Source organism: Manis pentadactyla, chromosome 9 (assembly GCF_030020395.1).
Source record: "Manis pentadactyla isolate mManPen7 chromosome 9, mManPen7.hap1, whole genome shotgun sequence".
Classification (NCBI taxonomy): Eukaryota; Metazoa; Chordata; class Mammalia; order Pholidota; family Manidae; genus Manis; species Manis pentadactyla.
This window is the reverse complement of record NC_080027.1, coordinates 37007161-37029971: the sequence shown is the minus strand read 5'-3', so window position 1 is coordinate 37029971 and position 22811 is coordinate 37007161. Positions and strand designations below refer to the sequence as shown.

The 22811-nt window shown below is 39.4% G+C and overlaps 1 protein-coding gene across 1 annotated transcript in view; it reads right to left on the bottom strand.

Moving 5' to 3' along the window:
* CLNS1A (chloride nucleotide-sensitive channel 1A) overlaps positions 1-19208 on the bottom strand; it is a 31074-nt gene extending 11866 nt beyond the window's left edge. Inside the window, exons 1-5 of the mRNA XM_036895450.2 lie at positions 18998-19208; positions 12233-12369; positions 8124-8225; positions 7375-7482; positions 2182-2355 (exon numbers count right to left, since the gene is read on the bottom strand). Coding sequence (XP_036751345.2) covers positions 2182-2355; positions 7375-7482; positions 8124-8225; positions 12233-12369; positions 18998-19122 — 646 coding nt within the window. The 5' untranslated portion in view covers positions 19123-19208. The remainder of the gene's footprint in view (positions 1-2181; positions 2356-7374; positions 7483-8123; positions 8226-12232; positions 12370-18997) is intronic.
* Between the last annotated feature and the right edge of the window lie 3603 nt (positions 19209-22811).

Below are 22811 nucleotides of genomic sequence, written 5' to 3'. Positions count from 1 at the left end.
TAGCCATGGCAATCAGACAAGATAAAGAGATAAAAGGCATCCAAATTGGTAAGGAAGAAGAAAACTGTCACTATTTGCAGGTGACATACTATATGTAGAAAGTCCTAAAGACACCACCAAAAAACTATTAGAAATGATAACTGAATTTAGCAAAGTTGCAGGATACAAAATTAATACACAGAAATCTGTTGTATTCCTATATACTAAAACAGAACTAGCAGAAAGAGTAATCAGGACAACAGTCCCATTCACAATTCCGTCAAAAAGAATAAAATACCTAGGAATAAACCTAACCAAGGAGGTGAAAGACCTGTACTCTGAAAACTACAAGACACTCATGAGAGAAATTAAAGATATAAATAAATGGAACTCTATCCCATGCTCATGAATAGAAATTAACATTGCCAAAATGGCCATCCTGATCCCAAAGCAATTTACAGATTCAATGCAATCCTTATCAAAATACCAACAGCATTTTTCAATGAACTAGAGCAAATAATCCTAAAATTCATATGGAACCACAAAAGACCCTGAATAGCCAAAGCAATTCTGAAAAAGAACAACAAAGCTGGGGGATTATGCTCCCTGACTTCAAGCTATACTACAAAGCTAAGGCTATAGTAATCAAAACAGATCCATAGATCAATGGAACAGAATAGAAAGCCTAGATATAAACTCACACATACATGATCAAGTAATGCACGATGAAAGAGCTGTGGATATACAATGGGGAAAAGACAGCCTCTTCAATAACCAGTGTTAGCAAAACTAGACATCTTCATGGATTACTAACGCCATACACAAAAGTAAACTTGAAATGGATCAAAGACCTGAATGTAAGACATGAAACCATAAAACTCTAAGAAAACATAAGCAAAAATCTCTTGAATATAAGCATGGACAATGATTTCCTGAACACATCTCCTCAGGCAAGGGAAACAAGATTAAAAATGAAAGAGTGGGACTACATCAAACTAGAACACTTCTGTATAGCAAAGGACACCATCAATAGAACAAAAAGGCAACTTACAGAATGGGAGAATAGATTCATAAATGATTTATCCAATAAGGGGTTAACATCCAAAATATATTAAAGAATCCATATGCCTCAACACCCAAATAAACAAACAACTCAGTTAAAAAATGGGCAGAGGACTTGAACAGACACTTCCCCAAAGAAGAAATACAAATGGCCAATAGGCACATGAAAGGATGCTCCAAACTGCTAATCATTAGGAAAATGCAAATCAAAACCATAATAAGATATAACATCATAGCAGTCAGAATGGCTACTATTCAAAAGACAAGAAATAACAAGTGTTGGGGAGGATGTGGAGAAATGGGAACCCTCCTACACTGTTGGTTGGAATGTAAATTGGTACAATCACTGTGGAAAGCAGTATGGAGGTTCCTCAAAAAACTAACAGAAATACAACTTGATCCAGTAATTCCACTTCTAGGGATTTACAGGAAGAAAACAAAATTCCTGATTCGAAAAGATATATGCACCCGTAAGTTTATCACTGCATTATTTATAATAGCCAAGTTATGGAAGCAACCTAAGTGTCCATCAATAGATAAATGGATAAAGAAGAGGTGCTATATATACACAATGGAATATTATTCAGCCATAAAAAAGGAAAGAAATCCTGCCATTTTTAACAACATGGATGGACCTAGAGGGTATTATGCAAGTGAGGTAAGCCAGGTGGAGAAAGACAAATAGCATATGATTTCATTTACTTGTGAATATAAAAACTAAACTAAACTAAATGAATCAATAGCAGTAGACTCACAGATACTGAGAAGTGACTGGTGGTTACCATGGGGGAGGGGGAGGGGTGGGTGGTTGGGGCACTAAATTTCTCAATCATAATATAAGTTGGTAATTGGGATGATAGTACAGCATGGAGAACATAGTTAGTGATTCTGTAACATCTTCTTATGTAGATAGATAACAAACAACTGCACTAGTTGGGGTGAGGATTTAAATATGTAACTGTTGAAACACTGTGTTGTATACCTGAAACCAATGTAAGATTGTGTATCAGTGACTTCAATAAAAAAAAGTTAATTCAGTCATTCTCTGAGAGTTTTCAAAAGAACATATACATGTTTTTCTGTAACTCCCCTTGTGACCCAAGTGATCATTTGACTATTCACACTGGAAAGGATACTCACCTTCATAATCTCTTATTGATTCTTCTGTCCGGACTCCAGCCATGTTATACTGGCTGCTAACAGACTGAGACAGCATTCCTTCTAATCTCTCCAATGTGGCCTGGCCTTCGGCTGTTAAATGGGATAATCCTTCTTCATAGGTATAAAATGTTGGGATGTCCCCCTGCCCTTGCTCTAAAAAAATTAAAGGCTTTTAAGTTATTATAAAACAATTCAAAAAATATATATAATCAATAATGCATTTACTGAAGATAAAGTACAGAGGAAAAAGGCCCCCAAGAAAATACTTTTCAACATTCATTTAACACACACATATAAACCATTTGTTGAAGATAAAGATAAAGATAACAAAGAAAATTTTCCTACCCTGCAGGGTAAGAAGGGATTACAACAGTAATGAGCCAGTAAACAACAACTCCCAAAGAATCAAGTATCTGGAGACTAGAAGGAAAAGAGGGTGTTCCAAGGGTCAATAAATGTGGGAAAGTTGGAGTTCCTAAGGCCAGGATCCTCACTGAACTTAAACCACCTGATGATGTGACTGGCCTGTTGCTAGGCTACCACTTCCACACCTTTAGGCAATAAGCTATTATTGCACTATATAGAGAGTTCTCCCAGTGCTCTGGGCAGAGGCAGAGATGGTAGTGCTCGACCTATTGCCAGGAGAGCAAGCCAGATTGCAAACCCTTTCACCCCAAAGAAACAGTCTACTGTCATTTCTTTGGTCACACTGAATCCAGAGCGAACCTGCCGGGGGCTGAAACCCACTGGCAAGACAACTGGTGAAGGTGGCAGGGTTCATTGATGACCAAGGAAAAAGACAGGCTGCTCTTATGGGAGGGGTGCTTCAGCAGACTGCCCCTATGAATGGGAAGACAGTGGATTGTCCCCCAATGGGTATGTGGTTTGAGATGGCTTGCCTCCTGAGGGCTGGGCCCCACCCCAGGACTGGAGGCAAGTGGAAGTGATACCTGAGGCAGTAGGGGTAGCCCTTGGTATAGTAAGTAGGTCTTTTGAGAGACAGAGTGCCCGTGAGGCAGCGGGGACTGCGGGTTGGCTGCTTCTCACAGTATTAAAAAAGTCTACAGAAGAGAAGGACACGCTCCTGAAAAAGACCAAGAAATGACAGCGTGAGGCAGCGGGGACTGCGGGTTGGCTGCTTCTCACAGTATTAAAAAAGTCTACAGAAGAGAAGGACACGCTCCTGAAAAAGACCCAAGAAATGACAGCACGAGAACACAAGCTGAAAATTTCTGCAGATTCCCTGAAAAGGGAAATGGTATTGATGTGAGAGGAGGCAGCACGAGAACTCCGGCAGCAAGGTGCAGTTGAAGAGAAAAGACTCCTTACAGAACAAAATGGCAGCACTGCCCGGTGCTCTGAAGGAGGAAAAGACCATCAAGGAAAAAGACAAACTCCTAAGGGAAGCACAGGTGGAAGTGGCACAAGAACACCAGCTGCAAAGCATTGAGGTGAAGGAAAGAGAGCTGCTGAAGACCTAGCTAGCACTGCTGTGAGGCACAGTAGAAAAGGTAAAGGATGTAGCAGAGGAAGCACTGGAGGGAGGGGAGAGAAAGGTGCCATCAGCCCCAGAAATGGAGGAGCTGGGGAAGGATGAAGTGGTGGTGTCAGAGGCACTGACCCCTCCTCTACTGAAAGCACGCCCAGTGGTTGTAAAGAAAATAAAGACCCTGCAGCTGAGAATTCCCCAAGGAGAGGAAGAGCCCCCACCCCCCACTGCTCCTCCCCAGGTCATGGAGCACTCTATGGTTTGCCCCTATAATCAAGCTGAGCTGGTGGATTTGAGCTCCCGGTTTAGGCAGAAGCCCTTGGAGTCAATCATCTTGGCTCCTGCGTCTGTGGGACTTAGGGGTGGATGGAATTGTTCTATCGGGATCAGAGATGGGAAAGCTGGCTTCCCTGACAGTTCAGCACACCTCGAGACAGTGATTACAAAGTGTACATCAGACCCCAGGGAATCACTGCCTCCTCAATTGACTTATGGGTGCACTTTGTGCTGTGTGGCCCAATCAGGGTGATCTACCATCCTCTCCTGCTAGATGGCAGACATCTGCTGAGCTCCAACAGGTGTTACCAGAGCTAGGCATAAAAAATGCCATCTATAGTCCAGAGAATCATGGCCCAGATGAAGAGCTTTTCACTACTGGGATGAAAAATATTGTGCTTCAAATGGCTCCCACATCCCTCTTTGGGTCTCTAGTGGCCATTCTTCCCCCTCACTTAGGGCAGCCCATAAGCGAGGTGACACATATAGTAGCAGACTTAGGAGAGACTGAAGCAATGAGAACACGGAAAAAAATAAGGTCTGCTACTCACAAGAAGAAATTAAAGGGCCTCATGAAGGTTACAAGGACCCAGATGTGGGTTGATTTAAAACAGGCAGGAGCAGACGGAAGGTAATTAGACGGGAAGTCAAATAGGATCTTGCAAGAGCTATGGCAACAACTGAAATGAGAGCAGCAGTTCCAGCCATGGGCAGCCCCTAAAATGGAGGGCCACAGCTTTCCATCCTAAGACTGAGACAATATGAATGGAAGATGGCGAGGGAAAGAGCAGCCAAGAGGCAGAGTTGTGGGCCATGTGGCTTGTGATCAGCCAGGAGCCCTCCCCTATAGTTGTCTGCACTGACAGCTGGGCTGTCTATCAGGGCTTGACCCTGCAGCTAGCAACCTGGTACCATGCCAACTGACTGGTTGGTCACCGACCCCTTTGGGGGCAAGAATTGTGGTGGTAAGACTTATGGACCTGTGGTCAGACTAAAATAATTACAGTATACCATGTGACTGGTCATTTGCCACTGGCATCCCCAGGAAATGATGAAGTAGATAAACTGGCACAGATACATTGGTTAGAAGGAAAGCCTGCCACTGATGTAGCCCAATGGTTACATCAGCGTTTATTGCATGCAGGGCAAAAGACAATGTGAGCTGTAGTCCATTGGTGGGGCTTGCCTTTGACCTTTGAAGAAGTTAGTAGAGCCCAGCAGGAGTGTGTCATATGCTCTAAAAGGGACTTACACCGAGTTCCACAGCAACATGGGACAATATCTAAGGGGCCTAATACCCCTCGCAGGTGGCAGATGGACTATACTGGGCCTCTACCTGTGTCAGAAGGATATCAGTATGCCATGACTTGTGTGGACACAGCAACTGGACTTCTCATTGCTTTTCCTACTCATTGTGCAGACCAGCAGATGACCAAAAGAGGCCTGGAGCGTCTCTTTGCCACCTGTGGCCGACCACAGGTAATTGAGAGTGATCAGGGCACTGAGTTTACTGGACATACATTGTAAGAATGGGTGCGACAGCTGGGAATCAAATGGAAGTTTCATGTGCTATACAATCCTACTGCAGCAAACATGATAGAGAGGCACAGTGGCTTGTTAAAATCTGGACTAAAAATCAGATACCAAGTCTGCGGGGACGGTCAGTCCACTTATGGACCGTGCTATGGCGTATGAATGAGAGATCCCAAAAGGGAGCCCTGAGCCCCATAGACATGTTAACACATATGGCTGCCTTCCCTATACAACTGCAAGTACAAACCAAGGAAGAATCACTGAAGCCAAGGTTCAGCCACAAGAATATCTTGCTGCCAGTGCCAACTGCACTGAACCCTGGAGACTCTTATTGAGTGGACGTGGCCCTGGATCTTTCAACACATGGACCAATGATGGCTGGCTCTCCTGGCATCTTGGGGACAAGACCTGGAAGCTGGCCTCCTGTGTACTCCTGGAATAACAGCAGAGTGGCCCCTAAAGATCACAGTAGTATATCCTCAATGTCCAGAAGGTAGGAGCATCTTACCAGGGAGTTTTGTTTCATCATTATGGCCAGTGCATGCACCTCCAGTAACACTATATATAGACCCTTCAGTAACTCCCACAGGGAGAGAAGTAAAAGTATGGTATACTAGACCTGGAAGGGACCCCCTTCCTGCTACAGTCCTATCACAGGACCACACTCTTGCATGCATCCTACCTGATGGATAAGATTTGCCTATGTTGGTGTCATTTAAACATGTGTCTTATCGCCCCTAAAGTCTTTGTGGATTGGGAACTTCCTCTGGCTTGAAGATTATCATAATTTTTGTTACCTGTATCAAAATGTTGTTGTATCTTAATTTTTGTTATTATCTCTAAGTTGTTGTTAGCCTCTGTTGCTATTGTGGAATCTGGTTACAGTGCTCCAGCTTTCTCGCACAGGGACCATTGCAGAAGACTGAGAGCGTGCAGACTGTAAGGTGAGAATCTTGGAGAGGTGGAGTGTGGGGAAGTTGGGGTTCCTATGGCCAGGATCCTCACTGAATTTAAACCACCTGATGATGTAACCAGCCTGCTGCTAGGCTACTGCTTCCACACCCATAGGCAATAAGCTATTATTGCACTATATAGAGAGTTCAGCCCAGTGCTCTGGGCAGAGGCAGAGACGTTAGTGCTCAACCTATCACTGGGAGAACAAGCTGGGTAATAAATCCCCAAAGAAACGTTCTACTATCACTTCTTTGGTCATACCGAATCCAGAGTGAACTTGCTGGGGGCTGAAACCCATTGGCAAGACAGCAAGTTTTATACCAAGGTGGGAATTTTACAGGAGAGTGCAAATGAACTTGGTATTAATTTGTACTAACATTTTTTCCTAATGCTCCTTACAGGCACCTCAAGTTATAAGACTCTATCAGGCTTGTGACTGCATATGCTCTGGGAGGCAAAGGGAAATACTCTTGGATAAATGAAGCATGGTTCTGAGAAAAAGAAAAAATTCCTTTTTCAGCTCATTTGACAGTGAGCTGTTTGAAGGAATATGTTAAACAAAGATACAGATGATACAGGTTTCCAGAGGTGGAGGAAGAAGGTTTGTTCTCTCGGAGCAGGTGCATCAACTTAAGACTCTCCTGACTATCTACTTTCCTACCTACCCTTTTCTTTCCTTCCATTTATCCCCATCCATTTTCTCCCCTAAGTAACCTCTATTTTTCACCCTCAAGCTTAGATAGCTCATGATTTTTTCCAATTTGGTTTAGATATGAATTGTGCCATTCACTTTTATTAATAACCATTAATAACTATGTGGGTACTTAATAGAGATATAAAAACTACAATCCTATACCTTTAGTACAAATAAATGCTTAAAATGAAACATAAACACACTTTAAAAAATCCATTTCACTAACCATGTGCTTCTACATCATATTCTTCTTCATCATAATCATCTGAATCTTCATCTTCAGGATCTGGATGCAAAGCCTGGCATTCACACATTACAGTGAACATTGCCTCCACTGAACAAGGAAATTAAATTGGAATTAAGGTTTTTCTGGCCAATGTAAAATAAAAATTTAATAAAATAATCATTAGTGCAAATAAATTTAGTGGCTAGACAAGAGATCACAATATTTATAAACAGTAAATTCCAAGAGAATCAATCTTGAAAAGCTCCTGATAGCAATGGACAAGTCACAAAATAATAAGAGTTCATTTTGAGATATTATTGAGATCTCTTCATGTTTGGTTGGATTTCCTGAGAAAAATGAACCAGAATACTGGTCAGACTGCTGGTGTCAGGGTGAAGCCTCTTTCTGCTAACAGGGTGCTTTGCAGCTATCCTGGTATTGTCCACTTTGGACTTGCTATGATTCTTCCTTCTATCCAGTGAGATTCAATCGGCAGCATCAAGTCACTGATGGCAGATTCCTCATTCACAAAATACTGAGTGACATGGTGTGTACTATACTCTCACTATTTCATAATCTCTGATATTAATAGGTATACTGTCTTCAGTGACATTACAGTCGTTAAAAGAAGAAAAAGCAAATGAACAGAGATAATGAAGGAAAAGGTAACAGTGTGTGTGTGTGTGTGTGTGTGTGTGTGTGAATACATGGTACATAAAGGAAAAGAACCAATTCTATAGAACACTCACAGGCTGATTTATCACTAGGCACAAATCTAAATTCAGCAATAGGTTCAACATCATCATCACTGTCTTCCTCTTCTTCATCAGCAACAGATTCTTTTGAGTCTTCTAGAAAAGGAATAAAAATAATTTTTTAATGATGCTGTTTTATTTAAAAAGCCTAAAAGAATCTCTTAAAGGATGCTTATTTATGTATCTAAATACTGCAATTCAGTTTTCACCTCAAATTATAAGAACATGGTTACTTTAGAGCAACAAAAGACTGGATAGTCTCTCTGGTCTATAGCCAAACTGTACTTCATTGAGCCCTTGGGATTCCCAACCCTTCTTATCATGGTGGAGGTGTAGAAACCCAAACAGGGCTCTAACAAGTATAGCTCCATCGTCATCTCCTCCTTTTAACGTTCACCTTAAGACAAAGGGTTCAGCAGCAGTTTGCAAACCACTGATGTGATTTATCATCAACAATTTACAAATGAGAAAACTAAAGCTCATAAAAGTTAACTAACCCAACAGATAAATTAACAAAGTCTGTAGGCAAGACAAAAAATACAAATGTTCAAAAAGAGTATATGTTGCTAGTGGAAATGGAAACTGCTATACCACTCCAGAGATGTGTATATCTTACTACCCAACAATTCCTCATCTAAGTATATATTATATATATAACGAGTTGTACAGAAATATTAATTCAAGTACTATATGTACTAGTGAAAATATAAAAAACACATGTTGATTTCAAAAAGGAAATAGATGTATTGCAACATGGTCATTTTATGTTTTATAGATAGCAGCTAAAAATGAACAAAAACGATTTATATGTATCAAAATGGTCAGATTAAAAAATATAAGTGAAAGCGCTACTTGCAGAATATATAAATAATATTTAAATTAAATATTTAATACTTATATTAAAATTTTTAAAAAACGATTATATTGTTTATGGGTATATACATAGTCGGTAAAAAACTAAAAGCATAGACAGGAAGGACATATACCATTCTTAGGACAATGTTTAACTCTGGAGATAGAGAGTAGGGAATGAAATGGGAGGAGTACAAAAAGGATTTCAACAGACTGATAATTTAATTTTAATTTCTTTAAAAGACTAGAGTAATTATGAAAAGTTAGAATTTATGTTGGATATTAAATAATGAAAATTTTTACTACTTTCCAAACTTCTCAATGTTTGAATTATTTCATTTAAAAAAGTAAACAAAATACTTAAATAGACCCCCGAAACACCAAAACATGTTCAAAACAAATAATCTTAAAAATATACATTAAATTTTGTTAAGTACAGTAAAGTTCCCATTTTTTAAAAAATGTTGATTCTCCACACAGAAGATAAGGTGGAAAGGTATTCTTATACACTACTACTGAAAATGTAAATTGATGTAAATTCTGGAAAGCAATTCGACAATATATGTTAGGAGCTTTAAAAATGTTACCTTTAATGCAGCAATTCTACTCAATAGGAATCAATTATAGGGGGTATCCACTGAATTTTTTTTTTAACTTTAATGAAAAAATAGATATGCAAAAAAGGAAAAAACTTTAAATGGCTAACATAAACAATTTAAAATAATATAGTAGGACTTTTTTCTGCCTTGTTTCTAATGGTGTTACATTGTTGAATATAATAAACATGTCCTCTGTAAACAAGTACAATAATACAAAAATATCAGAGAATTCTCAGTAACTGAATACATTATGACACTGGCAAACTTTTCAATGCATTTGAAAAAACAAAATGGTCATACTGTAATTACTGCCCTATAACTGAATAACTATCACTCTTTAAACTATAAAAGTAATAAACATTGGCATAGAAATAGTTGAAAGTTTAGATAGAGTCAAAGGAAAAGGCCAGTCCCTACCACTCTAGTTCCTCTCCCTAGAAATAACCAATATTAATATTTCTTTTATATTCTTAGGAATCTACCTTAAAGCAATCAATAGAAATATAATACAGTATCTTTACAATTCGGAAAAAAATACAACCATGGCCAACCCTCATCATCTCATTCTAGATCACAGTAGTGGTTGCCATCATTTCAGTTACTTTAAACCATTCTAAATTTTCAACAAGGGAATGAATTTGTAGTTAATTTAAAAATAATCTAATGTCCTCAACAATAAAGTGATGGTCCACTTTAAACAGATCTGTGGAGGTAAGCCACAGAGAAAAAAATGAGTTTGGAGAATCAGGAGGAGAGGAACAAAGGCTGGGAAAACAGGACCCAAGCATGTGTAAGTCATGAGAAGAGTGAAGTTAGAGATACACAGAACTGGAGAACTACTCGAAATAAGTGTGACCTAAGAATATTCTACTTTCTAGGAAGATAGAAAAGTCCTACTTATTTTAGTAAGAAAGGATTAACCATAATTCCATCAACGTCAAGAAAATAATCCCATAGGGCAAACATTTAAAATACCTACCCCAAACCTACTGAATCCATACTTCCTAGTTTGGGACTCCCACCACTTACATTTTTAACAAACTTTCCAAGGTTATTGCTAATGCGCAGCCAAGTTTAAGATCTGACGACAACTACAATTCCCTAATTTTTCTGGATGAAACTGAGGCTCAGAGAGATGAAAATGATTTGCCTAACCAAGTTAATGGCAGAGTCTTCTTGTTCAGTATGCTTTTCTCTTTAGCTAGCTTTACTCAAGGGAGGTTTATTCAAACCCTACTTTCTCTGACCTAATTTTCACATATGCATCTCTACCCAATGTCAACTCTCTACACTATTTATGGGCATTTCACATCAGTGTTTGAAACTGACTGAGAAGGTATCTCTACAGTTCTGCATTTCTATGAATCAATGATGTTTTAAACTAAACATTCCATATAATTATACTCTTGGTTATAAAATGATAGTTGTGCTTAGATGAAAAGTGAACTTTGTGCCCAATACCTCCTCATTTAGAAGACTTAACTACAACCCAAGGTTAACACCTCTTACTTTTCCTTACCATCTCTTTCAAACTTCACTAAATTTTTATCTCTTTGGACCTCTTCCCACAGAAAGAGTTCAAAATCTTATAACAAAAATATTTTCAGATAGCTAATCAGTCATTACTACCTGATGAGGCAGGTCTTGCTAAGCCCTAAAAATTGCTAAATAATTAACATCACACTGAATGTAAATGGTTATCCTATATCTGAAACCATATAAACTACCAAATTAAAGGAGCAATAGGTCAACAGGCTTCCATGGGATTGTCTTTTATACACTATTTCAAAGAAAAGCAACCCCCTTATTTTAAAACCAAACCTTTACTAAAGGTGTGACAAATGTCATTTCAACCCCAAAGGTCTGCATTTCTACAAAAAAAATGAACATGTTAAACACAATATAGTATATAAACTTCTTAGTTAACACTTACAAAAACCAACACAAGTTTTTACCTTGTGGCTAACTTGTCTGTCATTTGGAATTCTTACAACCCATTGTCAAAAGCCAAAATAATTGATTTTTAAATCTTTCTTTTCCCTTCATTCATTAACTTCACTAATTTTTATGATTCTTTGCAGTTATCTCCAACAGCAAAATGTGGGGCTCCTGCACCATGGCATCTCTCACCTTTGGCATACTGACATTTGGACTGAGTACTTCTTTGTTGCGGAAGGCCATCCTGTGCACTGTAGGGTGCTCGGCAGCCTCCCTCCCCCTTGCCCGGCATGACAACCAACCTGCTATTGCCAAATGTGAGGGCAGGGCAGCATTATTCCCCACAGAGAACCACCGCTGTAACGGAACAAAAACAAGAGCTCTAGCCTATACTCCTGAAGCACAAGGTACACTGATGAAAATCTCTAAAGGTGCCAAATGTAACTGCCTTAACAAAGACAAAGAATAAACAGTTAAACTCAAGAGGAAAAATTAGAAATATAAATACACAATAACTGAATAATTCTAAGTGCAAATACAAAGAAACAAAAGGCAGTGTCCAGATTACTTTACTGTGCTGAAATGTTGTTTTATATTGTCCAAAGTATGTCAATGAGCTTGAATATGACATTGATTATGATGTAATACAAGACTGCTTTCTGAAATACAATATGCTACCAAAGGAAGCTCAAGATTAAATTACACCATACATACCTCCAAATTTGGCATTCACCATAACATACAAATGCTCCCGTGGATAGGCATTTAGGTCCCTGGACACTGCATGCAAACTAATGGTGGGGTATTCCAGTGAGAATCCTAATCCAGAGCCATCTAACCAAGACAGGCGGCTGAAAAACATGTTTTAAGTAGGTTATTTTAAGAAATTAAATCCTAATTTAATATCCTGAACTTTTTAAAGGTTCAGCTTGAACACTCTATGCATGTGAATAAATTCAAGCTTACTGTTTAGAAATATTTATAAAATAAGAGAATTCAGCAGCAGGAATTGAATTTCTTTAAGATCAAATTCTGTTAGGGTCTTTTCCTCTAGCTAAAAATTTAAAAAGATTTGTAATGCTATTTTTCTTAAGTCACATGTGTGTTTCTATGCCTTTTACGTTTGTTCTTATTCAAAATGTCTTCAGATTACTGCTTTGCTTTGCAAATCCTCTTCCTCTGATTAAGGCCCAACTCCTCTAAGAGCCCTCCCTCCAATTACTCTACTCCATAACGATCTCATCTTTTTCTAAACTGCACTTATGCTCAGTAATACACCATTTAGAACTTAACTCTATGTAGTCTTATATGTCCCTGACAGAATGTGAGCTGCTTGACAGAAGCTGTCATATTCCTTGAACGTTTTTGAAAACCACTAACATAGTACTCAGCATGTAAGTATGCAATAAAAACCTGGGAATCACTAATCTCTCCACTAATCCTACATTAAAAGACATACACATGAAATGGCTGTAATCATATTTACCACAAATTAGAAAATAATAATCACATTGAAAGACAGACTTCATGAAGCTTTTCGTTTACTCTGCAGCTTTAAAAGAAAGCCACAAATAAGATCCAAGTTTTCTCTCAAAAGTGGTCAAATGCAAATATTTTACTGGTATAACAAAGGAAACTTTGAGGAAGGGCTAATTTTTTGGTAATACCTCACCCATCTGGAATGGTACCAGTTAGCAGGAAAAAAAATAGCAAAACAAATCTTTAAGAAAACACACACAAAAGAAGTCAGTGCAGTGAGTTAATGCAACACAACACAGTGATTGCAGAGGACTGGAGAGAAATACAGAGTGACTGTTAATAGGTTCTGGTGTCTTTTGGGGGCAATGAAAATATTCTAAAATTGATTCTGTGATGGTTGCACAACTCTGTAAATAGACTAAAAGTCACTGAATTGTACACTTTAAATGGGCAACTGTATGCTATGTGAATTATCCCAATAAAGGTGTTCTTAAAAGAAGTTAATGTAGTAAGACCCCTGTATTCTATTTTCTATATGATTTTAGTAAGACAGTCTAATTTCTAACCAAACATAAACAAATATAATAGGAGAATCTAGAATTCCCTGGGGCAGAAACAATGACAGCGCAACAGTCTGAGATCATCCATATTCAGTGTAAGGGGGGCGGGAAGTCTGAACTTTACACCTCAGTTCCCCCAAGGAAATCAATGTCTAACAACAAATACAAGTATATAACATATGACCCTCACTGATCAAAAGCAGAGGCAGAATCAGATTGTGGTGAAAATCATACAACTCTGAAACATATTAAGATGTAATGAACTGTACACTTAAGCAAAGCAAAAGCAAGAAAATATGCACTGTCATTCAGAAAGGTTTAAAACCAACATGCTTATTTTAAAAGGAAACAGAAAACCTGGGGGGCTTAAAGTGATAAAGTTTAAGAAGCTTAAAGCGGTGAAAGCTCTAGAAATGATTTTCCGAAGTGACTCATCCCATTGGTTCCAAAGAAATGCATTTTATTATTGTAATTAGATTGTGTGTGCTGTATGTGTCCTTTCTGTCCACTGCTTTCCTCTTACTGGAGATGAAACCAAACAGTGCTCATGTATCATAAAAGTATTGCCAGTCCCTTACTAAACAGTATTACTTTAATAAATTCTACATCACTAAAAATCCCCTGGCATTCAGAAAGGAGTACTCCAAATTTGGGTGTCCAAAATGATCTCAAATATCCAGAGCCACAGAACTTTCTTTAATGACTCAATTAGATGGAAAAACTAAAATATAAACAAATAGTGCCTATCAAATCATGGCCTCTACTTTTAAAAGCACATAATAATTGCTCTGCAGTTCCTCACTGCTGGCAGAACACACATGCTGCCTTAGCACACATTTCCTACAGAGTCCTCATCGTCTCATGCAGACATGGATTATGCACTCTGCAAAACAGAAAGAAGCAAGTTCCACTTAAAAGCAACACTTACTCTTACAAAGTTATCATTTTTATTTATTCTTTTTTTCATATATATTCTAGAAGAAAAGCCCCCCTGAACCAAATTATCTAATTTACTATACCCAATCTGTAAGAAATCACGAGTCACAAAAGGGAGAACACAAGAATTAGAAAGCCAATAAACATGAAGAGGGATGTTTTGCTAACTTCCAATGCTTCTGTTTATGATTGGTGTACTTTATTCCTCACATGGGGTGAAAAACAACACAGGAAGGTAAAAGAGGTCTTGAACGTAGGTTGGCTTAATTAGTTGATTTAAAATTAACTTTGTAATGAGATATAAAAAAGCATGACTTGTATGTTGAAATTACCTACCTTTAATTTAATCACCTATTTTATTTTACCTGTTACCAATTACCTATTTTGAATGATTCATGCCTCTGTTCCCTTACATATTTGAATAAAAAGTCAACTTCTTATGACAACTTAACTTTGAAAATAAGCCTAAGTTACAAATCTCTCAGTATACATCAGGGTAACTATCTACCTAAAACCAAATCAGACCCTGTCTCTTTGCCTAAAATCTGAAGTTTTCCCAAAGCCTTGGTTCTATGAGCCAAGCTCATAAACATGGCTCTCTCTTTCCGTTTTGTTATTTTTCCACTTTTTCTCCCTCATTCCTTCAGATGAAGAAAAGCTAGACATACATACATATCCTGGCACACACAATACTGTTTTGCACCCTTGCCTCTGAGCATCCTGTTTCTTCTAATTAGAACATTTCCTTTAGCCCCAAATCATTCACCTGGCTAACTGTTAATCTTCATTCATCATGTCCTCTAGAAAGCCTTCCCAGTTTGTTGAGACCTTGAGTCTATCAAGACTTGGAAATGCTAGGTGGGAAAGTACAAAATTGGGGAAGAGACTGTGGGAAGTTGGGGTTCTTATGGCCAGGATCCTCAATTAACTTAAACCACTTGATGATGTGACTGGCTGTTGCTAGACTACTGCTTATACACCAGTAGGCAATAAGCTATTATTGTACTATATAGAGAGGTCGGCCCAGTGCCCCGGTCGGGGGCAGAGACGCTAGTAGTGCTCAACCTACCGCCGGAAGAACAAGCTGGGTAATAAACCTTTTCACCCCAAAGAGACGTTCTACTGTCATTTCTTTGGTCACACTGAATCAATAGCGAACTTGCCCGAGGCTGAAAGCCATTGGCAAGACAGAGACCAAGGAGATAAGGCTAATGGAAGTAAAGAGGGATGAACAGAGGTGCCCAAGGTACTGGAAATATTCTATTCTTAACATGGATAGTAGATACACAGGTGTTATATAATTAAAACTCTTTAAACCACAAATATATAATTTATATTTTTTGTATGTGTATTTTACAAACATTTTCTTAAAGAAGGTAAGAGATTTGTCAGCGAAACATTGAAATTAAAAAAAATTTTAAACAGAAAAGAGCTCAAAAGTTTGTACTTCCTCAGTGTAATAACTGTATTGTGATTATACACGACAATGCCCTTGTTCTTTTTTTTTTGGTATCATTATACAATTACCTGAGCAACATTGTGGTTACTAGATTCCCTCCATTATCAAGTCCCCACAACATACCCCATTACAGTCACTGTCCATCAGCGTAGTAAGATGATATGGAGTCACTACTTGTCTTCTCTGTCTATACGGCCTTCCCTGTGCCCCCCTCCACTGTGTGTGCTAATCATAATAATGCCCTTGTTCTTAAAGAGATTTGTGTTACAGTATTTACAGGTGAAGTGACAATCCGTCTGCAACTCTCAAATACAGGAGAATAAAAAAGAGATAAAGGTGCCAAATGCTAACAATTGATGAATCTTTGTAAAGGGTATATTGATATTAACAGCACTTGTAACTTTTTTCTTCAGGTTTCAAATTTTCAAAATGAAAAAAGTAAAGGACCTTCCCCAAACAGGAATTATATTACAGAAAGAAAAGCCAATATACACAAAAACCATGGAGAAAAGTGTATGGGTAAGGAATATACCTGTGCTCCATCTCCACCACTTACAAGAAACTGCTCTCCCAAGATCATTAAAGATCTCCTTGTCAATACCCAACAATGTTTTTAGATTCTATTTGACTGGTCCTCCCTTTTTTTTTTTTTTGAGAGGGCATCTCTCATATTTATTGATCAAATGGTTGTTAACAATAAAATTCTGTATAGGGGACTCAATGCACAATCATTAATCAACCCCAAGCCCAATTCTCAACAGTCTCCAATCTTCTGAAGTATAACGAACAAGTTCTTACATGGTGAACAAATTCTTACATAGTGAATAAGTTCTTACATGGTGAACAGTGCAAGGGCAGTCACCACAGAAACTTTCGGTTTTGATCACGCATTATGAACTATAAACTAAATCAGGTCAAATATGAATATTTGTTTGATTTTTATACTTGATTTATATGTGAATCCCACTTTTCTCCCTTATTATTATTATTATTTTTTTTTAATAAAATGCTGAAGTGGTAGGTAGATGCAAGATAAAGGTAGAAAACATAGTTTAGTGCTGTAAGAGGGCAAATGTAGATGATCAGGTGTGTGCCTATAGACTAAGTATTAATCCAAGCTAGACAAGGGCAACAAAACATCCATGGATGCAGATTTCTCTCAAAACAGGGGGGGTGAGGTTCTAAGCCTCACCTCTGTTGATCCCCTTATTTCTCACCTGATAGCCCCCCGGCGACTGTGCCTGTCTTAGGTTATTCCTCCCTTGAGGAATCTTACCCGTCTCTGGCTAACCAGTCATCTTCCGGGGCCATACAGGGAAATGTAAAGTTGGTAAGTGAGAGAGAAGCAATATTGTTGGAAAGGTTAGCTTTTTACTTCTTTGCAGATTTATGCCCTGTGGCTTCTATGCCCAGCATTTGTCTTGAGGTATCTTTACCACTTGGAAGAATTATGATACTCGGTAAATTTGATATGAGGCACGAATTCTATTTAAGGGTTGTAATTAGGAAGGAAGAAGAAAAGCTATAGAAGTAGCAGACGGAAGAAAACATGGGAAGATTGATTATTTCTTTGACATATCTTCTTGTAGAGTAACATAAGCATGTATAGGTTTTAAACTACTAATTAAATTGCGTACACACATTAACATAATAGGAATACAGATACATAACCAAAGCAGACCTACAATTACCAGCCATCTCCAGTGAAACCAAAAAAACCAGTTAGGCAAGGTCCTCCCTTTTTTTTATAAGTCTTTTCTTCCGTAACCTACCTCTTAAACAGATGTGATCCCAAAGTTCTATCCTTGGCCCTCTTCTCCTCTGGGATACCTAATCCATTCCCTTGAGTAGACGCTAACACTTACACTAATGATTTCCAAATTGCTCTCTTTAATACCACTCTCCCAAGATACACACTCATTCATCCAACTCATCCACACACGTCCAGACCAAACTCAATATCTCCACTTCACCCCAAACTTGCTTTTCCTCGCATCCCATACTTCCTTTCTCAGTGGCCAACAGCCTAACCTTTGCTCAATGTCTACATTTTCCTCTAAACCAAGGGTTCTGCACTCTTTTCGTGCCCTCTGTGGTTGACAAGATTTTGGCCCCCATAACCTTAAACCCCTGGTGCCTTGACTGTAAATATGTCACATGGCAAAAATTAACTAAGGTTATACTTATCAGTTGCCAATAAAATAGAGAGATTATACTCGGTTATCTCTGTGTGGGTCCAATGTAATCACATGAGCTCTTAAAAGAAGAAAATTCTCTTTGGTTGTAGACAGGAAATGCAGCAGAAGGGGAAGTCAGGGAGAACTGAATGTAAAGATTCCTGTCATTGCTGGTTTGATGATGAATGGAACCATAGGTTAAAAAAAAAAAAAAAGGGACGTCAGTTCTACAACCGCGATATTTAAAACACGTCTTGTCTGTAAAAGTACGGAGTGGTCCAGGTGACTAAATAAAAGGGCAATTCCTTCAAAGAATGCAAATGGGAGCCGTAAGTGGGAAATGAGAGTCAGGTCCCTCTGGATATGACCCCATTCTGCGTGAGACTGAGGAGTGGTCCCCTCCCCACCCACACCCACATAAGAAAATCTATACTCCTTAACCAAACCTTCCAGATCTTCCACATCTGCTCTCAACTTCCATATCCTGCCCAGGACAACACCTCCCGCAGCAGTTCATCGTTAAAGACAGGCACCTCGGTGATTCTCATTCGGGATCTGTAAACTCAAAACCTTTTTAAAAGGTGACTTTGAATAAAGAGCAACGCGCGCGCCGGACTCCCGGTAAAAGCATGCAGGTGAAAAGCATCATCAATGGGGAGAACTCCATCAGACTATAAAAGGCAGGCCCCAGAGGACGGGGACACTGGAACAAGCGAGTCTCCACCCAGCAGAGGCATCGCCCGTGGACCCGCGCTTCCCCTCCCTGCAGCCCCCGAGTCGCGGTCCCGCAGCGGCTCCTCCGCACCGCCTGCGCCGGCAGAAGCGAGGGGGCGCACAGCCAGCCCGCGCTCGGCAACGGGGAGCCTACCTTTCCGCGATGTAAAGGGTGCCCGTTCCGAGGCCCTTCCCGTTCAGCACAGCCTCTGTATCGGATTGCTGCTGCCGAAGCCCCTCAGTCGACCCCGGCGGCGGGAAACTTTTGAGGAAGCTCATTGCGGCACACACCTCGGAGACACAGACCAAGAGGCAGGCGGAACACGGCAAACCCTGTTCGCCGTCCCGCTCCGGAAGCGGTGACGGTGACCCCGGAAGAGGAACCTAGTTTGCACCGGAATTGAGCGCCATCCACCATAGAGACGGGATGTTCTATGGCCAGCTCTCGGAGGCCTGAGGAGACCTGGCCGAGTTTGTTCCTCGACTACCCTCCCCATCTCCCTCGGCATTTCTAGGCCCCAGGCTTGAAATAAGTGAGCGTCCTTCCCAGCATCCTACTTAAGGGTCGTCATAGCAACCGCGTGAGAAAGGAAGCACAAGGAATAACACATTCCTTTTTATACAAGAGGAAACAGAAGCCTGAGACGTGGGAGTCCCTTGCATAGGAAGTAGAGACACACTTACCGAGAGGTCAGAGGTCTCCCAATTGGGTTTCCGGCTCTTCTCATGTGCTCTCGCCTCCTCGCGGCCTTGGCACTTCTCATCAGCCATGCCCCAGACATCAGTCTAGGCCCTGACACCGCCCTGCCATGAATCTCCACGGTTCAAGGTGGGCAAATGAGCCGAAAGACGTAAATAACTCCTGGTGAGGAGCAGGCTATGTCATTAAGATGGGCACTGAAGGGAAAATAGTTAAGTCCACCAGATTGGGAACTCTTTAAATAAGAGTTCTTCTTTAGGCACTGAAAAGCAAAGTAATAAAAGCAATAAAAACTTGTAAAATGATCATAGTAGTAGCAAAGGGCAACCAGGTGTTACGTGGCAGACACTGTTTAGGCACTTCACCTCTGTTATTCATTGCCTCTTTATGACAGCTGTATGAGAAAGTTATTATTGATCCAATTTTACGGATGAGAGGCCTGAGGCACTAAACTGAATATCCAGCGTCAGCCATGAGAGAGCTAGTGGAGTTCAAGTCAGTCAGTCTCTGTAGGTGCCACTTTTCTTGCCGGTAAAATCAATATGATCATAACTATGCTGTAGGATTGTTGAGGTTAGATGACAGGACATGTGGAATAGTTTCTTTTGTTGTTGTTTCTTTTCTTTTATCTTCTGAAAAAATAGAGGAATATTAGATTTTTAAACTGGGATCGGTTTGTTGGTAGTGAGACTGGAGGAGAGGTACTCTGAGCAGGGAAAGTATTAGCAAGTTGTTGCCATAATACAGGTGAGAGAGGGTGGCAGTAAGGATGAAAATGGGGAAAGATTCTAGAGCTATTTCGAAGGTAAATCCTCAAAATCTGGAGACAGATTGGGTGCAGGGTGGGGTGAGATGGTGAAGTTGAAGCTCAGGATGGATAGAGAGAGAAATCAAGGATTATTCCTAAATTTCCAGCATGTGGTTGAGTGGATGCTGGCTCATTTCAGCAAAACAGAGAATTCAGGAGCAGTAATATTTGAGAGTAGCTAACAAATCTATTATGGGAAATGGATAGTTTAAAGTTTCCTGTGGGACTTTCATATGTGGTTGGCTATTTAGTAAAACAGCCAATAATTTGCTCAGAAATGGAATTCTCCAAATATACAGAGAAAAGATTGGCTAAAATCTGCATAATAATTTCATATTAACTTGACATAGTTTTTACAGTGTCATTTTTTAAAAGTTATTGTCTAATGGCAAAACATTTTACCCAAGTTTATAACTGAAGAAATCCTTGTCATCTTAGCTATAACAAGGAGCTTGTCTCAAAGGAGGGTACCAGTGACAGTCTCAAAGGAGACATTTAAGCCCAAGTATGTCATAGAAAATTGAGGCATATCACCAAGAACTTAAAGAAGGGCAAGATTTTTTCCTTCTTCTTTATATGTCTTTATGAGTAACATAAGCATTAGGCACTTACTAAATCTCCCACATTTATATAGTGTTTTACATTTTAAAAGAATGGTTTTCTCATGCATTATCTCCTTTGAATTTTACAGTAGTTATGTAAAGTAGGCAGCGTGGCTGTTACTATAACTACTTTACATATAAGAAAACTGAGGGTCAGAGAAATTAAGTGATTTGCTGCAGGTTACTATACTAGTACTTACCTAGAAGTTAAATTGCTGCCTTTTTATGTATTTTCACTAGAACCCACCACCTTTCAGAACTAGTTGGCAGAGACTTATACAGGATATTCCTGCCTTTTGGTGATAGTAAGAATTAAGCTTCCCATAAATCCATTCTTATTAGAACATGCTATTAATATGCACTCTCAAGACCACATCCTTAGACAGCTACATGTAAGAGAATGAAACTGGATCATTGTCTAACCCCATACACAAAAGTAAATTCAAAATGGATCAAAGACCTGAATGTACATCATGAAACCATAAAACTCTTAGAAAAAACATAGGCAAAAATCTCTTGGACATAAACATGAGCAACTTCTTCATGAACATATCTCCCCTGGGCAAGGAAAACAAAAGCAAAAACGAACAAGTGGGACTATATCAAACTGAAAAGCTTCTGTACAGCAAAGGACATCATCAATAGAACAAAAAGACATCCTACAGTATGGGAGAATATGTTCATAAATGACAGATCCGATAAAGGATTGACATCCAAATTATATAAAGAGCTCATGCACCTCAACAAACAAAAAGCAAATAATCCAATTAAAAAATGGGCAGAGGAGCTGAACAGACAGTTCTCCAAAGAAGAAATTCAGATGGCCAACAGGCACATGAAAAGATGCTCCACATTGCTAATCATCAGAGAAATGTAAATTAAAACTGCAAATGAGATATCAATTCATACTACTTAGGATGGCCAACATCAAAAAGACAAACAACAAATGCTGGCAAGGATGCCGAGAAAAAGCCCTCCTACACTGCTGGTGGGAATGTAAAATAGTTCAACCATTGTGGAAAGCAGTATGGAGGTTCCTCCAAAAACTAAAAATAGAAATACCGTTTGACCCAGGAATTCCACTCCTAGGAATTTACCCTAAGAATGCAGGAGCCCAGTTTGAAAAAGATATATGCACCCCTATGTTTATCGCAGCACTGTTTACAATAGCCAAGAAATGGCAACCTAAGTGTCAATCAGTAGATGAATGGATAAAGAAGATGTGGTACATATACACAATGGAATATTATTCAACCATAAGAAGAAAACAAATCCTACCATTTGCAACAACATGGATGGAGCTAGGGGGTATTATGCTTAGTGAAATAAGCCAAGCAGAGAAAGACAAGTATCAGATGATTTCACTCATTTGTGGAGTGTAAGAACAAAGCAAAAACTGAAGGAACAAAACAACAGCAGACTCACAGAACCCAAGAATGGACTAACAGTTACCAAAGTGAAAGGGACTGGGGAGGATGGGTGGGAAGGGAGGGACAAGGGGAGAAAAGGGGCATTACAATTAGCAGACATAACGTAGGGGGCAGACACGGGGAGGGCTGTACAACACAGAGAAGACAAGTAGTGATTCTATAGCATCTTACTACACTGATGGACAGTGACTGTTATGGGGTATGTGGTGGGGATCTGATGATGGGGGGAGTCTAGTAACCATGATGTTGCTCATGTAATTATAGATTAATGATTTTTTAAAAAGCAGGTAAGGCTAGATCAAGTACAACCAGATTCACACACACACAAAAGACCATATCCTTGACGGTGAGTGATGGAATTGAAGGGAGAACTGGTGAAAAATATGTACCAGGAATAGACCCTGAGATTCCCATTCTTCCTTATTAAC